Genomic DNA, 18,859 nt, shown 5'->3' on the forward strand with positions numbered 1-18,859 from the left:
CTGGTTGAAAACTAAATTGCCCCATTGGGATTAATAAAGATGCCTTTAACCTTGAACCTTGAACAAAGAGGGAGTCAGTGAAAGACATTTTCTCATATTTCTTTGTATTCCCTTCTCCTGTTTCCCATTCCCATTTTCTTCAACGCTGTGGATGAATAGTTGGATGTATATGTATATACTGTATGTATAGTTTTAGACCCTGGGATTAGTTATTAATCCGTGGGAGAACCGTGTATGCGTGCGTATGTGTGCGAGAGCAAACATGTGTTTGTGTTTGACTCCATAATTAGTCTCAGTTTGCTGATTACATTACCTGCAACATAAACCGCCACCTAAACGACTTCCACAGGCATGTTTATGCGGCGTGACGTAACCTCGGCTGTGACACAACTGCATTTCACATCAACACAACGTCTAAGCTGCACAAATGTAAAACAAAACACAACAAAAAACAGATTATCCTAACAGATTTGTTTAAATTGGAGCAGAAGTTGAAGTGGCAGAAATTGACAGACTGGAGCTCCTTAAAGCGTGTGTGCGGAAGCACGTCTCTCCGTTCTGTTCTCAGGAGCTGCATATAAGAAATGATATTGTATTAATTCACAAAATAAATAATAAATTGAAATATTGGCTTCAGCGATAACAATGGTACAGAGAGTTTATTTTAAATTACATTCACAGCACTTGATTAATATTTAATGTATTAATAACATTACATTTTAAAGACTGTTTTGAATTGAGGAAATGATTGATGCCTCCTCCTCGCTTCTTTGTGTAACTTGTTAATATCTTGTTTATTCTGCACTGGATTTTCTCATGAATGCCTGAGGATGATGATGGTGCACAGCACACATTCGTCTCCCTCGGTGAAGGACGGGAGTGTGTGTGTGTGTTGTGTTACAGTCTACAAACATCGGCCTTGTCTGCTTAATTAAATAACATGAAATCAAACCAGGTCAGTGGTGTCTGACGACACACAGTCTACCTTCCTTCGTGGACCAGCTCCCAGTTTTGCCGTTGCTCGTATCTCGGGCTGAGCGCAACTAGTTTGTGCTTGAAGATAACATCTGCCGCTGCTGCGACCACAACTGTTTGCATGGCTAATTCAGTCATAAGTGGGGTCAGATGCAACAGTTGAACCCAACGCTCTTTGGTGGGAGAAGAAAGGACACATGAGGCATACATAGTCATTTCTCTGCACCTCAAAGAGCAAGCATACAGCTGTCGTACAGGACTAACAAAGGTGTAAAATAACCTTTCAAGCAGCTCAATAACAAATCACCTCGCCAAAGTTACAAAGCACTTGTGGCTAAGTTTACATAATGAAGGCTCTTAGCAGCGACAACTATTGTCCTGAGCGTTTGGCTGTATTGTAGTACGTGTGAGGGGCGAGCGACCGCTCTTAGTGTGTATATGAAGCAGCAGTTTGGCTCTTTTGCTTCCTCTGCTGAGTGGTAGTGAGAAATCAAGTTCACTTCGATTAAAGACGAGACACACACCAAGAGGAGAGGATGGGGGGGTAATGGAGTGACACACAGATGAGGAATGAAAGCGATTCAGGAAATGCAGGACACAGGAGCCAAGTCACCGCTGGACGAAATTTTTTCTGTGATTCACGGTGTCAAAGTCCACTTATTAAATATTGACCTTGAGCGCCGTGTTACTCTTTCAAGAGATCATCGTCAGCATCAACTGGACGGGAAAGTTGCTCTGTAATTTGCTCATTATATATACAGTAGTGACTTTAACAGCTTGTAAAAAATGATTCACGTCTTTGATAGCGTAGCAGTTAGAAGTCCGCTCTGTTTGGCCTCAACCTCACCAGTTATTTTAGGGAGCTGATGCAAACACACACACACACACAGAAACACACACACACAGAAACACACAGATTACACTCATATCTGTTTCTGAATCACTGCCGTAGCCTGAAGGTTTAAACATCGATGTCATCTTGGTGAGCAAAATAGCAGACTGGGTTCTGGTGGAGCTCACAGCACCCTCTGCTGGACAACTGGGTAACTACTTCAAACTGTCTGATGCACTTCGAGGCTGTAGGTTTTGAGCTCAAATGTGTTTTTACGGTTTTAGTTTGATTTGTCACATACAACTCCACTGTAGAGTTCCACTGTGTGGTCATATTGAATAAAAAGTGCATTAATGTAACTACTTTGGAGCAAAGTTTTAACGATGTAAACTTAGACATATGCCAATTTTGTACAAAACTGCAAAACTGGTATGAGAATTGAAATGTTGATTGTCGAAATATCGATATTGAATCAAATTGAATTAATTCTGGATATTTTAATTTACAATTTTGTCTCAGGCTTCTAAAGGCAGCTGTTATTTCAGCCTTTTTTTCCCCCTTCACACAAAACACACAAAAAGATTCAAACACATAAACCGCCACTTGAGCCACAAAGAGCCACAGTTGCCCTTGGCTTAGATACTCTAATTGTTTGTTTAAACGTGTAACAGTGAGTGTAAGTCGCACACGCTGACAGCAATGAACAGCTAATAAAGTAGATGATAATAAAAGTGACTGACATTAACCGTCACATTATTGCGGCTGTAAACGGAGACGGATGGACTGCAAATGTCTGTCTACAGTCTTTTTTTTATCGTCTTATGATCGTCATTCAGTTTCAGTTTTTAATGTAAAGATATCATCTCTGTCTGAAGAGTTATGATTTATATAACATTCTTATTATCTGATGCACAAGAGAGAACAAAACAAATATATACAGCCACTACAATTTTAGGTGAAACTGAAAATGAGCCGTGAGCTTATCATCCACGCTGACTATCTTACTTGACCTACTTTGTCTGATGCTATGCGGTTTCCTCTGTCACGAATGCAGAACCGTCCCGCAGGGTTAATAACATTTCAACTATTCCACGTCTGTGTCTCTACTGTGCAGCCATGAGCAAACAGTGGGACGTCTTTTTTCTCGCTGCTTGTAGATAATGTAAATGTCTTTTTTTTGGGGATAGTGCTAAGCCACTTGCCTAAATATGGTTTAAGAGAATCAGCACATCTGTGCATGGGATCCATCCAGTGTTGCACTCACAGGTTTTGCCACTGCGTGTGACAAACCTCCAAGTATCTGGTGAATTCCAGGCTGACGGCGGAGTGACGGAGCAGCGTCGAGCAGCAACTCTCTGCACATAAACATCGCCTGCCACTGTATAATAGAGCCAAGATAGAAGAGGGATCGTCAAGTCCCTTCATAATTCATACGGCGTATTTGTTTAGTGACCTCCTAAACATTCAACATGACAGAGCGTGTTGTAGGAGAAGACGATGTGAGCTTCCCCTGCTGCACACACACACTAAGCATTATATTAGCCCCCCGCCTCCCCTCCCCTCCACAAAGTCTTTTGTGTGTAATAAGATGCATATTGGGACTGAATGTGTCTATGCACACAGCTTAAAGATCGGATCTGCTACACTTTCCTGCTACACAAAGTGCAACCAACATCCCAAGCCCCTGCTGTTGGCCCTCACGTCAAAGTCGCATTTACACAACACTGCAAATTAATGTGCGAAGCGAAAGTGGGAAATGTGGCTAGATTAGATTTTCTTGTTCCGGCTATCATCGCTGCTTCAGAAATGACTAGACTTCGAAATGACTATTTAACCTTGAAGTTTAAAAATGTAATGGTTTGTATTTATATCGCACTTCTGCTTTACTGTACAGTTTTGCCATTCACCCATCCACTCATACGTTCATACAGTGCATTTATGTCCTATCTCCTTTTCACAACCAGAACAATAGAGTTTCTATTTTATAATGCTTTTAGCACAGGCACTGTGTTATTGACAGACAGGTACACCTGCTCATCCTTCCATGTGGTTCCATACTTATTACAGTGTACTGCGACGTTTGCAGACACTGGCATTCTCTTTTTTATTTTATAAACTTTGTTTATTGATGGCCAAGGATTCCAGATAAGATAAAAACTGTTTAGGAACAAATCACAGACACTCGCGCTCTAAGCTGTAGATGCTCTCTTGCCTCTATATGTGTCTGCTTCAGTGTTTGGTTTATTTTGTAGTCTCATTTCCTCAGTTCTATTTATGATATTTGTTACAGTGCCACCAGAATATTACACAGTGTACATCATTTATAAGGAGGGATTTAATTAGTGCAAAGAATCCTTTCCCCAATCTCTCCTTTAAAGTGTCTTCTTTGAAGTCTTCAGATACTGTATGTGTTTCTCTTTCCCCCTTGGATTAAATGAGGCAGGTTTATCATTGTGGTTTAATCTCTGATAACAGTGTTTATTTGTCAAACAGTGGCTTCCGTCCTTGAACTCTAGCTCTTGTCTGGACTTAGTGAAGTTGTACAGTTTCACATCATCACCATCTGAGGAGAAAGGAAGCTCAGCGTTCACATTAAAGGCCGTTGACATCACATACAGCACAGCTTCCTCGTACCTTTTTTGGCATAAGGAATGCTTTTAGTAAATGTCACAGCACGCATTGACCGTTTCTCCACCGACAGCTGAAACTGCTGTTTAACTTTTCATGCTGAGACTTGCAAGTGTTGACAGGTGAAATATGCTGCGTTCACTTTGTCCTCTGCTCCTTTCTTTGGTAAATAGAATTACACAGTCATGACCGCACGGCATTTGCATTAATATGTTTTGATTAATCCATTCAGCGACGCTGGACTGGAGTCTTGAGGAGCTGGTTTGGTTCTGTTTATTTGTTCTCATTCTGTTGTTGACGGGGGTTCATTGTTGCATTAAAACCGTTGATGACTGTTAATTATTTCGCTGCTTGCAAAAAAAAAATGGAGAAACGTGTTAATATGCCTGACTGCCATGAACGTCGGAAAGAAATGAATCAAAAAGTGCTCAGTGATATTAACTAAATGTCCAGTGGATTTACTTTGAGCATTAAACACTTATCCTGTTTCTTGTTATTTCTGGCATGCGTCATAAAGACTTCCCTCATGTGGTACCAGATGTGTAACCAGGGTTGAGGCCCCTGCACTACCAGGCTCCATGGCTGCTGAGGTTTAAACCTTTAAGTGTACAGGCGAGCACAGGTTGACTGAGCTGCCTGTTACACAACGGCTGCTGAGATTTTCTAACAGCACGTAGAAGAGTGGACAGTGAAGTAAACTGTAAGCTTTGTTCTTGTGTGAGCGTTGCTCCTGCCAAGCAGAGACCACAGACAGCTCCTGCAGAAGGAAACTGTTGTCTCAAAATCAGGTTTGTACGCACAGCCAGCTAATCTTATTTTGTTTCTCAGAGACTCAGGAGAGCAGGAAGCAGTTAGACGCCTCCTGTTGTAGGGGAGGCGTGATTGTCATTGGCTCGCGATCCAAACAACCCTCTCTTTGAAAGCAGCGTGCATCTGTGTGACTGACAATGCTTACAGTTTTGTGACAAGCAAATAATTCTGTCCCAGGAGTAAAAACCAATGCTTCGTACTCTTACTTCACGAGATTATGCAATTTTTTAGAGAGACACATTTCCTTCCCTATTCTTTGACAAACAAAAATGCACTTGACATGACACAGTTCATGCATTAATTGTCTACTATTTTATCCTGAGTGACTTCGGGAGCTCGAGCCAATCACAACTGACATCGGGCAAAAGGATGTCAGTCCATTTCAGGGCAAACATACAGAGATCGACAACCATTCAGTCCGTGTTGGACTGTGGGAGGTAAACGGACTACCCGGAGAAAACCCATGCACATGGGTGGAAGATGCAAACTCCATGCTGTGTTTCTTCAATGTTTACACAGGTATGGTTCAACAGCTACAACATACGAAAGGCCTTTTAACTTCAAACGTTCAAACGAACGATTTCAGATCTACAGTGCATGAAAAGGTGCACTGTGCCTCGCTAGATAAAATGAAGATGGCAAAGTTATTAGCACGTTCACCCAGGTGTCACGTGTCCATCACTGTAGATCAGACCCAGAACTCAGAAAAACCCGGTGTCAACTGGAGGGAATGCAGAATGTCTCCATTCCAAATTCAGACACAAGATAGATGTTTGTGGTTCGTTTTGGAAAAACTATTTAGACACAAAAGCAGAAACAGTGTAACATGGTAACTGTCCACTGAGGCTCCCTGCTGGGTAGTTGTTGCTTCACTGCAGATGTGGCATGTATGTCCAATACGCCTCATGAAAGCGTTATTGTCTAGAACGGCCGCCGAGACTGAACACTTCCCACATCTCCACTGTGTGTCATTTGTTTCCCTCCCGCATTTATCAGATATGACCTCTGTTTGCCAAAAAAAACCACATGAATAAAATCCACGCACAGGAGGCAATTACAGTGTCCAGGCAGCTGAAAGTGTGCGTCCTCACAGATGGGCTGCACCATTAACCGCGCTCTCACACTGTAGCAGGGTCGACGGCAAACATTTGAAGCACTGCACAGGTTTGTCACATGACGAGGCTGTTGAAACTAATATATATTTTGGATCTCGCACCATTATGGGACTAGTAAAAAGGACCGTCCCAAATCTGATGATTTTGGCAATCTTTTAGACTGTTTTCATATAGTGACATCGCTGTCATGTCTTGTATAAAGGTGGTGCTGGACCCAAGAGCAGCCAGGCAGGCGGATGCAGGAGGAATGCAGTTTTAACAGTTTATTGATGAACAGGTTTAACAGATGTTACGGATTAACACAGGAACCGGAGGTGAAGGCAGAAATCTGATCCAGACCGCGGCGAAGGAAAGTGTCAGTGGGAGGCAGTTCTGAGCATAGGAGAGCACAGGAGTTAACGAAGCAGATGACAAACAAGTAACTAATCACTAGAAAACTAGACCTCTTCAAGAGAGCCGTGACGTTTACCATACAGAGGTCTGTAACTATCTGCCGACGAGAGGCTGGAGAACCAGGAAATAAGTAGAGGCTTGATGACTAGATTGAGAGCAGGTGTGCTCCCACCACAGGTGGACTGATTACTTGCTGAGGTCAATGCAGGAGAGAGAGGCGGAGACAAAGGCGGAGCATGACATAAAGTACCTTAAAAGGCAAGTATCTTACCAGGTAAAGGACTCTGGTAGAAGTTGAAGTCACTTTTTATAATATTACTTAAGTAAAAGTCTTAAAGTATATTCCATTTACTGTACTTAAGTATCAAAAGTAATTTTCTCATGTAAAATGTACTCAAGTTTCTGTAGTAGGAAAAACAAAAGTGGGTTCAATTCCTGGCTCTGCTAGACTATATGTGTCCTTGAGCAAGACACTTAACCCCACAGTGTGTGAATGGGTAAAAAAAAGCGAGAAAAGCGAAATACAGACTCTTCTTCTGAATTCATTTGGTCGTAACAAGTAACAAAGATAGTTATTGGAAATGTGTGTGTGTCACATAAAAGCCACTGGATTGAGACAAGGTCTCTGATTGCTCACTATAGTATGTCTCTTTTACCAAGTCTGCATATTCAGGGCTGTGAGGAATCTTATCTCCTGTTAAAACAAGATGTACAATCCTCACTCGCCAAAAACCAATCAACATTTGTCACCATGGCTGTATGGCCTAATTTGCTCAGTCTGTAAGTGGGATCCAGTTGTCGGCTCTGTGTATGAAATGAACAGCGAAGCTAATCGTTTGGTGGCTGCTGGCACTTTCTCTTTTTTGGAAAGTGTAAAGCAGCAGTTTCACTCATCCTCAGTCTTACACACACACACACACACACACATGTCTCCTTTCACATCTTTTCCATGGTGCAGGGAATATGATAATTTAATGAAACAGTAGCTTAAGTGCCCATTTTTGCTGCCCTGCTAAAATATTCGACAACAGGGATTAAGCCTCGCCAACAAACATGCATTAGAGAGTTGTTCAAAAATGTCGAGGGGATGTCGCACTTCACTGAAAATATGAAAGTCAAATGTGTCAACAGGAACTCTGCAAATCATTCTGTTAAGTATACTTTGCCTTTGGACTTGGCATCCACATTTATTTCACTTTCCTGAAGACGGTAGAGTGCCTCTGCCTTCTCTATACACTGAACAGATTTGTCTCCACGCCAGTTTCAAGAGATATTGTCTCTGCAGGGAGCAGACGGGGAAAAAAAGTCCAGTCAGGACATGGACAGGAAAAGACATTGCAATGTGTTTTATTTTATTTTTAACCTCGGTCAAATGTGAGGCAAGAAACACATTGAAGACAAAGTTAATGGTCAAAGATGTTGACATTTAAGGTGGACAGCATGGAGTACCATGCTACCTCAAAACTATTATTATCTATCTTGCTAAATGCATCATAAAAAGCAGCAAAATTAATTTGCATTTGCATTGTTTCTCTAGCTACTGAGCTTGACCTCTGACCCCTGTCTGCACTGAAGCATTGCCTGTTTGGATGTTTCTTCTATAACAGTCTAAAATTTTAGTTCATTAAGCTCTTGTTAGATGTAAGGATCTAGTTATAAATCTACATCTATCTTATCATATTAAATTCAGATTCAGAGTCAGACAACTTTATTGAGCCTAAAGGGCAATTAACAACAGTCCTCAACAGACAGTGGAGTGAAATGATACATATTTTAGTCACTCGATAAATAAATGATAAAAGTGTGTGTCTAGGTTTAAAGAAAACTAGATAAAAATGTTGTCTGAAATGAGAGCAGCACGATTTGTTTTGCTCCGAGGTGCATTGGACCTGCGACCAGAGAGCATCGCCTCAGACTCATCAGCTCGAGTGTTCTGGGTCTGTCTGACAATGGAGGTGGCCTTCTTTTTTTACTTATCTCTCCCAGTGGGAGGTCAAATCTTTTAGCCTTTAGAATGTAACACAGGCTGTTTTTGTCCTTGAGAGATCGCCCACTGAGCCAGCGAATAAAAGAGAAGGTTAAAGTCTCTAAGGTCTGGCATTTGCTCGTCTCCCCACTTTTAAATGTAAGTAAACTCACCACTGTAGGGACAGCCGACAAAAAAAGCCTCAACTTAACCATGCATAATTATCTGTACTTTACTTTATTTATATTCCTAGCTACGTATACTTTTACTCATTTCCTGTCTTTGTTAGTCGTTACTACCAAATAAAATCAGAAGAACAAGAAGTGGTGTGTATTTCTAAAGCGCTTTTCTAGTCCTGATGAACTGCTTTACACTACAGTTTTGCCAGTCACATGCTGCAACATGGGGTTAAGTGTCTTGCTCAAGGACACAGAGACTAGCAGAGCCAGGAATTGAAGCCACAACCTTCCAGTTGAAAGACAACTCGCCCTACCACTGAGCTACCATGGCTCAATCTAACTCCTCACTTTTTCAATACTTTTACTTAAACTTATGTACATTTGATATCAGAAACTATTAAGAGGTCATTACTTTTGATACTTAAGTACAGTAAATGTCATATACTTTAAGACTTTTACTTAAGTAATATTATAAAAAGTGACTTCTACCCAAGTCAAATACTTGTACCTTTACTCAAGTATCCCTTTCAGGTACTTTATACAAGACTGGTGACACATGACAAGGGAGCACAGGTTGAGAGTGTTTTCAGTTATGTTTAATTTGATTGTGTTTTGGTTCATGTCTGGAACAGTTGGAATCCAGTTAAAGAGCAAAATGTTGTCCAACCAACAAAACAAATAAGCATTAGTATAGTATAATAATAGCAGTATCATTTTTTGATGCTCAGACTTTCATCTTCCATTGTTGGAGGAACCTACAGAAAAAAACAACAACACAGTAACAGGAGCTGGGCGAGAGAGAAAGACTATGAATCACAGTGATGTGATGTTCAGTGTAATGATTGTGCATCTACTGACTCATGTTATTACGTAGCAGCTGCTCTGGAGCATGTTTTCTGTGCCTTGCACTTTAGCACTTTTGGCTGAAAATAAGGAAAATGGCCCTGGTCCTTATTTCTCAGGCGAGAGAAAAGCAATCATTCAGTTCACTTACCTTTAAGTACGACAATTATTTTTTGACTACTGCCATACCACACTCTCCTCAACATGTTTAGTTGTGATTATGTGGCTGCTGCTCTCAGCGTCTGTGTATGTTTAGGACACATTCCAGTACGAGCACAATGAGCGGCTAAGGGGAAAGATTCCTCTTGGAGTTGTGGAATTGTAATTTTTACAGCTGAACAGCTTCAACAGCAGAAAGAACACAGGTGTTCCTTTTAAATCGTTTTTGGCGTTGTCTGCTTTTATTAATTTTATGCTGATATGACTCTTGGCTAAGTAGGACATTCATAAGAAGCTATTGTCAGGGCGAACCTCCTGTTGAGACATTTTGATCTGTAACTGACAGTTGTAATCATATTCACGTCACGCCGTGCAATCACAATATTTCTCTTTGTTTTGTGTTGTTTTTTGGCTCGTCTTTTACAGAGGGATTTGCTGGGGAAATCTTAAGCTGAGTAGAGATTAAATTTAATACAACCTCTTAGAAAATAATGGCTCTGAGGCACAGATTGAATCTGGTAGAGAAACAATCCAGAAAAGATAAATTAATAACAGGACAACCACGACCAATACTAGAAGCCAATCAATACATTTGGCAACAATGAAAACTAACTCGATCAATAGAACTCTTTCACTCGTGCAATGGCTGCTGTAGCAAGCACGATAAAACAAGGTCAAGGTGTGGTTTTTATAAATATTATAAATGGATTTTACTGTGAGTGAGGCCTGCTTCACACTGTATGTGTCTGCAGAGCATCACGGCTGAGGCACATCTCTCTCCATTTAGGCCCACATGTTATTTCATGAGACCATTTCACACTGGCTTGTGGAGGCCGTGCAGCTCTTTTTGGGAATAGACCCCTCACCTATTTTTCATGCGAGCTGCACACACCTCACAGCAAAAGAAGACAAGAACAAGGCAATGTGTTTTCTTCACAGTTTCCGTGTCTGTTTGTGTTGTACACGCCACTAAACCCTGCTCATCCTGTTCCTGTTGTAAAGAAAGGTTCCTTCATTCCATTCATTTATTAAGTTTCATTGTGAAATATGCTCAGCATATTCTCGGCTTGAGTCCAGGTATTTAGTTGAGTGCAGATGAGTATTTGCAGTTTTTAAAATGTCTGTTTAATGGTTTTGAAAGACAACCTTTACGTAAGCTGCTGCCATCACGCACTGCACGCACATTCAATGTGAAACTATCCTAAGACATGTGCCATTAATCACACTATAGCCAGGCCTAAAAGCTGTCTCTGTTTCAGTGTCTTCTTTCTTTTTTTTTTTACTGTACATGGGACCATCATTTATAAAAATGGACATGCTGTATGGAAGGTGAGGTCTTACATATACATAACAGACTTCTTACAGAACAAGTGGAGTAAGTGTCAGCCCCATGTCCATTTGTATATACACATCGCATTAACATGGTATCGCTACAAGAACTCACACATCCACTAATGCAAAAATGAATTCCTGTATCCCTGGCTTTAATCGGATCTATTTCAAAAATGTAATTGGGTTCTTACCTCGGTCATGTTCCTGCCGTCTACAGAGTCTCGTGGAAATTGGTCCGGTAGTTTTTGCGTCATCCTGCTGAAAGGCGGACGGACTTGATGGAGGTCGTAATAAGTGTGGCGTCTAATTGAAAATGAGCTCGGTCATTCAGAGTTCAGCGGCCGGGATTGAGCGACGTCCTGACTTAACAGGATATGCTGCAACACGATGACCCCTCTCCCCCGAACTCAGCCTAACAAGGACGGCGTAATGCTCAGACTAACGTCCACATCCTGGAGGCATGCACACTTTACCTCGTAACTTTTAAAGATGCATTTCAAACTCTGGACTTTAACTGTACTCTCACTAGATCCTCAGCATTTGGACGGCTGCATGCGAAATCACTGCTCGGGGGCTTTTTTGTCGAGGTGGACCGTTATTGTATTTTCCAAGAGGTTTGTTTTTAATCCTAGTTGCTCCCCTGTGCTCCACATTCATGCACGCAAACTCCCCTTCTGTAATTTCATTTGTTAGACAATGTAATCAAATGAAAGGTAAGTACTCTCCAACAAACAAGAGTAATTGTTAGTGGCCCTTGCATTGAGCCACCCAACATGCACTTGAACAGCACATTTTCCATCTTTCTTTCCTTTTTTTTTTTGGGACATTCAGGGAATTTGCGTCATTTGTTTGTCCTTGTCTGTGTTTTTTTACACAAATAAAAAGCCATTATCCAAATAATGTCCTTTCAACTTCAGGAAGCAAGGACCTAAATTGTATTGTCTACAAAAATGTATCCTATTTTTAGTTTTATATTTATTGTGTCAGTAAAATGTCTACATTAATTCATCTGTACAAATTTTCTTTTCACATATCCTGAGGCAGAAATGAAACACTTTGGTTTGGCTTCTTTCAAAAAACACTAGAGGAAACAGGCTCAGGAAAACGAGAAGGTCCCTGTGGCTCTGGCTCCGCGACTCGCAGCCATCGCTACACCTCTTAAATCAGATGTGCAACGGCGGCGATAAAAGCCCCAGTTTATTTCCTGGAACAGGGTTAAGCAACACATGTTCCAGCGGACCGTGATTGGTCTGGATCCACAGTGAGCCAAGCATTTTACACAGCTGCCCTGGCAGGATATCAAAACAGCAAAAAATATACAAGCCTAATTTAACCTCACACCTCTAATACCATTACCTCTACTCCTGCTACCACCAAAGGGACGACGTGTTTCCCATCATTGTGTGTCAAGGCATTTAAGCACATAGAGAGCACGAGAGCTGCACGAATATATGTCTTCAGGCCGTGTGTCTCTAAAATCCCCACAGACGCCATGTTTTCTCAGCTTCGGGGGGGATTTTGGTGATGTGGACATGCGATACGAAAAAGGTGAAGGAGGGTAAGAGAAGGAAGCAGCTGTATGTGAAGGTCACACAGAGGGCACGAGAACACTTGTCATGCAGTGAATTGAATAAAAAAAAAGTCACTTTTCATCCGGGAAAATCCATACGATTTCTGTCACGCTCTCAGCAACATGTTGCAAGATATGCTGGTGTCACATTTACATGAGAAATATGTATTGGCTGGTGCTACTAGTATTATGACATCGATTTGGATCAGCAGCCAGGAAGGGTTGAGAAACTGTTTTTCACTTCTCCATCTTTCCATCTCAATTTGATTCCCACTCGCTTTCCACTCTGTCTCTGTCTCACTGTCCCTCCTGCAGTCCTGGTTAATAATTGTCCCCACTTGGTGCTAAGTCACAGAAAGTGGTGAATGGAGCAAGAGAGCGAGAGAGAGAGAGAGAGAGAGGGAGGGAAATCCTCGGAAAACATGCTGTAAGCAAGACCATGTGCTCTGCCACATGTATGTCAGCCTCTGAGCCTCTGAGCACGGACACACGCTTGAACATCATGCACTTCCCCGGCTGAGGCCCTTTCACTCTCTCCGGTAAGAATCTGCTGCTCTTGTTTGGTTCAGAGGAGCTTGAATTACATTCTGGTCTTTTTCTGACATAGTTTCGCTGTTGTTGTTGTTTTGTCGATGCCATTTGTGTAAAGCAGAAGTGCAGCTTTACATGAAGACGTGGTTGGCTCACAGTCGACTTACAAATGAGCCGTGACGCATTATTTGTTGTTGTTGCTGCGCAGAGTTGCGGTAACAACAGTCGTGACTTTAGAGTGTCTGGTGGTGTTCAAAGCAGAGAAGTCAGTACTGTGGTCTCGGCTGGACCAGTCCTGGTCTGATCTCAGACTTGACAAGAGTATCTTGGATCCCTGAGGCGCCTGGGACAATCAGGCAGTATGTACTGCAGCTAATGGTAACTGCATCCTGTGGTCATTACACTGAACATGCCTTTTAGAAAGCATGGCCCTTTGTTTTAGATATTATCTGCAGTATGTAAAATGCAGGGTCGACATGTAGACAGTGACAGAAACCCACTGGTGGCTCTTTCACTCCAGACGTTATAAACATGTTGACAGAGTCGGGAAAAGGTCTTTCATTTCAACTTTCTCCATCACACACATCATGACACACTGGACTCGTATCTCTTAAACAAACAACAACAAAAAAAATCCCAAACACATCGACACAGGCCCCCCCTTCTCCCCCCCGCCATGAGACTGGAACAGAATGGAATTTGAAACGTTTTAGCCAAAAATGTATCCATGGTCAAGGTGTTTTTTGCAGAAACGTTTCAGATTTCGTTCCGTTCTCTGGCTTCAAACAGATCTCCCGCGGGAGTTTGTCGTGGCGTCGGTCGATGCGCAGGTGAGTGACCTCTGGCACACACTGACACACACAGCTCAACCAAACACTGGCATCTGAGGCGATGGTGGACGGCAGCCAACTGTGAGTCAACCTCCTGCATTTGCTGGAGGTTGTGGGCCTCGATCACGATCAGCAGCAGGGTAGGTCGGCCATCCTGCTGCATGGTTCACCCGTAAACCCACACCTGGAGTGAATAGGTCAGGATGGAAATTGGACTTGTTCCAAGCCCTTATAAGGATTTAAAGCTGCAGCGTGTAACTTTTGGTCATTTTTTTCGTCGCTAACGACATCATTCTGCCCCAGGCTCTCGCCCGTTTTGGTCTTCATGTTCTGTCCGGTCTACCTAAGGTAGTAATACGTCGTGTGTTTGCATTGAGCTTAATGAACTGTGTATCTCTGTGTCATGCAGGCAGTGTGGTGTGCGTAGATAAGCTGCCATATGAGGTGAGAACTCTTCCCCATCCTGCAGTATTCCCTCCCAGCACTAAGAGCAGGATTAAGGGATGTCACGGCTGTTACTCCTTCTGGCAATGCTAATCGTCTCCTGCAGCATCCAGGTGGGTCCCACGAGCATGCACACACTGACACAACCCAGAGAGTCGCGGTGTCAAAGCCTAAACACACTGTCCCCTAGACACGAGTCTTACACTACACGATACATCACGCTTTCTATACAAAAGTACATTAGGACGAGTTGGTTTACAGCTCCTGTATTTATGAAGTAGAGAGAAACAAATGAACGTGCTCCGCTGTCTCCGCAGGTGTCCCCTTCTGCAACCCTGGATAAGCTGAAGGAGAGTTTGAAATTGTACATGGAGGAGTGCGATCGCAACAACAGCCGAGACCCGCCAAGCACCGGTGAGCCAGACACGCGGGAGCAGATTATTTTATTACACTGTTATCACCGCTTCATGATGATCCCGATAGTTGTAGTGATGGTTTTGTTGTATCTTTGTACGTCCGGGGAAACTGGGCATTGTGTTCTTGTAATAGGATATTTGTTGCGGATATTTATCGTCTGGTTTAGGTGTAGTTGCAGTTCTCTAATGCAGGACCAGAGGAAATAATTATGGGTTGAACTATCACTAATGTAATGTAATGTACAAGGTCAAGATAAAAGAGGTTATAAGCGTTACCGGTAGCCGTCACTTCAGAGATGCGCTGCTGTATTTCTGGGGAGAACCCCAGGACACACAGGAGAATAGGTATGTCATAACTCCTCCTCCATTTTATTGTTTGTTTGTTTTTTTATCCCAGGCCTCGTGTGTAACAGGACCTTCGACAATTATGCCTGTTGGCCCGATGGACTCCCCAACATCACTGTCAGTGTGCCATGTCCATGGTATCTGCCATGGTACCATGAAGGTAACACACATGAGGGTTAGTACATATAGAATGTATAGGAGCAGATACAGGGTGACTTTAAATAACCTGCAGAGAAAGACAGCTGGTCATGATTCACTGGACTGTGTAGTGAATCGAGTCTGTCTCTGTCTGTCTGTGTGTGTGTGTGTGTGTGTGTGTATTTGTTATCTCTTTAGGACCTTTCTGGTGTAAAGTCTGGCCTGTCAAGACCAGTAGTCCTGATGAGGCAGAAACTAGACATTTCTGAGCCGCTGGTTAGTTTAGGGCTATAATTGGAATTGTGGTTAGGTTAAGGTTGGAGTGATGCATGAAGTGGTTATGGTTAGGGTTAGTCTGTTTAGTCTGTCAAAAGGAATGGAGTGCTTGTCTTTAAAAGGATAGCTGTGTGAACCTGTGTGTGTTTAATAGGGGTAACGTAACATAGATTATTATGTGTTTGTATCGATGTATTTTAGCACTTTTCCATTGTACAGTTCCAGCACGACTCGACTCTACTTTGTTTGGTATCGTTTCCATTACTATAATACCTCCTCAACAGCTGCATGAAACTGACATCGTTTTATACGCGACACAAACACAGTTCTTTTCAGTGTAGTGAATTATTAGACTCAGTTAAGGGCAAGATGAGTATTTCCTGCATGACCGCGACTGGAGCGCAGACTCCGTCTGACACAGTCGTACAGATGAAAGGGTTGCGATGACTCCTTTGTTACATAGTGCGATTTTAGAAATTGTCTTGCTAAATGTTGTAAATTAACCCACGTTTTCAGATTTTTTTTGTTTTGTTGTTTCTTGTGTCGGACTTTGCGCTCATGACTCTTCCAGTGACGACACTCTCTGACCAATCTGAAAAGCACCAGGTACCAGGTACTATCACGAATGGAAAAGCAAAATAAACTGAGTAGAGTCGCGCTGTGCCGTGCCGAGACGGGCTGGAACTATGCACTTCAAATAATTCAATGCAATATTTAATCTATGTTGTTGAAACTTGCATGTGTTTGTGTGTGTAGTTCAGCATGGTAAAGTCTATCAGGAATGTGACGCTAATGGCCAGTGGATGACAGCAAAGAATACCAGCGAGTGTGACTCTAATAATCCAAGTCAGGTAAGAAAAAAAAAACTAAACAATATTTCCAATCTGAATGTTAGTCACATTCAAGTTAGAGCATGGTATTGAGAATATAGGTTACAATGAGTGTCATACCTTCACGTGAACATGTTTGTGAATCAAAATTAATGATTACAAAGTTGAAATTCATTTCATGTTGCTGTTGTGTGACGTAAAGTGTTAGATAATTATTAATTTAAAAGTCACTTCATAATTAAGGACAGAAAAGTCTAAATCCATAATGTTCACACACGTCTTCATTTGCAGCAGTACTATGGCCATATTCGGATCATGTACACAGTGGGCTATTCCTTATCATTGGTGGCTTTGGTGTTGGCACTCGGCATCCTCGTGTTCTTCAGGTATGGTTGAATTTCAGTTCAAATCAATTCAGAGAAACAGTGAAGTATCAAGGTTTTGAATCATTTCCAGTTGACTGCTACAGTCAATTCAGTATCAAACAAAGCATGAAGTGGAAATAACGTTGACAGTAGCAATGCCTCACTGCAGTTTAACTCAAATAACACAAAGACACATTATCACGGAGAGACCAATGTCGCCTCGCACTCATTAGGAAGCTGCACTGCATGAGGAACAACATCCACATGAATCTGTTTGCCTCCTTCATCCTGCGAGCGCTGTCCATCCTCATCAAAGATGCTCTGCTGGTGGCCAACATCACATCGCAGGAACTCAGCAGGGAGCAGGAGCAGGGGTTCCCCCGGGCATCGATGCCTCCGGTGGATCTGCTGGTCAACAATGAGGTCAGTGTGAGGGATCTGCAACTAAACCATACTCTATACAAGGTAGTGTTTTTACGGTGAGGGAGTGGACTCGAATTATTATAGATTTGTAACACACCACATTCATAATTCAGCCTGAACTTGATGGATTGACTGGAGAAAACACCCTGGACAAAATAAATGACTTCACCGCCGTTCACCACAGTGGAGACATTCAGTCCTTTGGCACAATGCAGAACAGAGCAACACTAACAAGCACTACAGGCTGCACAATCCTGCAGGTTTATGCTGCTGCAATTATGGATTTATGTAGCAGCAATACATCTCTCTAGATAAATAGATTATGTAAAAATAGCTCTGTTTTTAGAGAACAATAATGGGGGATTTTGTGGAAAGGGTCACAGAGAAAATTGCAAGAATCAATCACTCGTTAAAGAGGGGAGGGTCCACTATGAATGTTGATGTGTAGAGTGTGTATGTGTGTGTGTGTGTGTGTGTGGGGGGGGGGTCACAGCTGGCAGAGGCTGAGGTTAAAGTTGTTGCCGTTGAACAATTTCCCAGCGGCAGAAAGGAGCCTCCATCTGCCGCAGCGTCCATCTCCTCACCACTCCCATCCTCCACGAGTAAACAACACTCAATGTTGCACAGCTCGATACATAAATATTTTTCTTTTTTTTTTTTTCTTTTAAAGAAACCTCACTGCTGTGTTGCAGATAACAGTAAGCTGTCGCATTGCCGTGGTGATGATGCAGTACAGTATCATGGCCAACACCTACTGGCTGCTGGTGGAAGGGATCTACCTCCACAACCTCCTGGTGATCACTGTGTTTACAGAGAGGAACTACTTCAAAATCTACCTGTGCATTGGCTGGGGTGAGTGAGGACAAGTCAGTCTGTTCTTTCAGGGCCGCACAAGTCATCGCACAATAATTCAAATCCCACACAACATCCAAACCAAAAAGGCTCTTATTTGATGAAGATAAAATGTGTGGGTTTTCTCCGGTTTCCTCCCACAGTTCAAAAACATTTAAATTTGGGGATTAGGCAAATTGACCGTAGGTGTGATTGTGAGCGTTGTTTGTCTCTGTGTGGCCTTGTGATGGACTTGCGACCTCTCCAGGGTGTATCCTGCCTTTCACCCTATGTGTGTTATTTCATCATTTTGCATCAAAGGGACATTAAATCAGAACATATCGAATGCAAACTGACACTTATGCCTTTGTCTCATTTTTTTGCAGGTACCCCTTTAATATTCCTTGTGCCCTGGGTTTTTGCTAAATATCTGTATGAAAACCATGAGTAAGTTTCTGACCGTCTCCCTCTTTTTCTCTCATTCCTTTAGTTCAGGTTTTTGTTGCTTTGTTGAAATGCTCCATTTCAGCTCATCCTTGCTGATCGCTCAGCCATAACAGCGCCGCACGGCAGATGGTCTTTCTCCTTAACATGTTGATGCTCAGCAGCTCATGGTCAAATACTGCAA

General features: G+C 42.3%; 1 protein-coding gene across 1 annotated transcript in view; it reads left to right on the top strand.

The window, feature by feature from the left end:
- Positions 1 to 18,859, top strand: part of gcgra (glucagon receptor a) — a 38,525-nt gene that overhangs the window by 12,223 nt on the left and 7,443 nt on the right. Inside the window, exons 3-10 of the mRNA XM_044051598.1 lie at positions 14,573 to 14,720; positions 14,925 to 15,021; positions 15,421 to 15,528; positions 16,539 to 16,633; positions 16,904 to 16,998; positions 17,211 to 17,400; positions 18,093 to 18,252; positions 18,618 to 18,678. Of these exons, the coding sequence (XP_043907533.1) occupies positions 14,667 to 14,720; positions 14,925 to 15,021; positions 15,421 to 15,528; positions 16,539 to 16,633; positions 16,904 to 16,998; positions 17,211 to 17,400; positions 18,093 to 18,252; positions 18,618 to 18,678 (860 nt within the window). The 5' untranslated portion in view covers positions 14,573 to 14,666. The remainder of the gene's footprint in view (positions 1 to 14,572; positions 14,721 to 14,924; positions 15,022 to 15,420; positions 15,529 to 16,538; positions 16,634 to 16,903; positions 16,999 to 17,210; positions 17,401 to 18,092; positions 18,253 to 18,617; positions 18,679 to 18,859) is intronic.

This window comes from Solea senegalensis, linkage group LG19 (genome assembly GCF_019176455.1).
Source record: "Solea senegalensis isolate Sse05_10M linkage group LG19, IFAPA_SoseM_1, whole genome shotgun sequence".
NCBI classification, from domain to species: domain Eukaryota; kingdom Metazoa; phylum Chordata; class Actinopteri; order Pleuronectiformes; family Soleidae; genus Solea; species Solea senegalensis.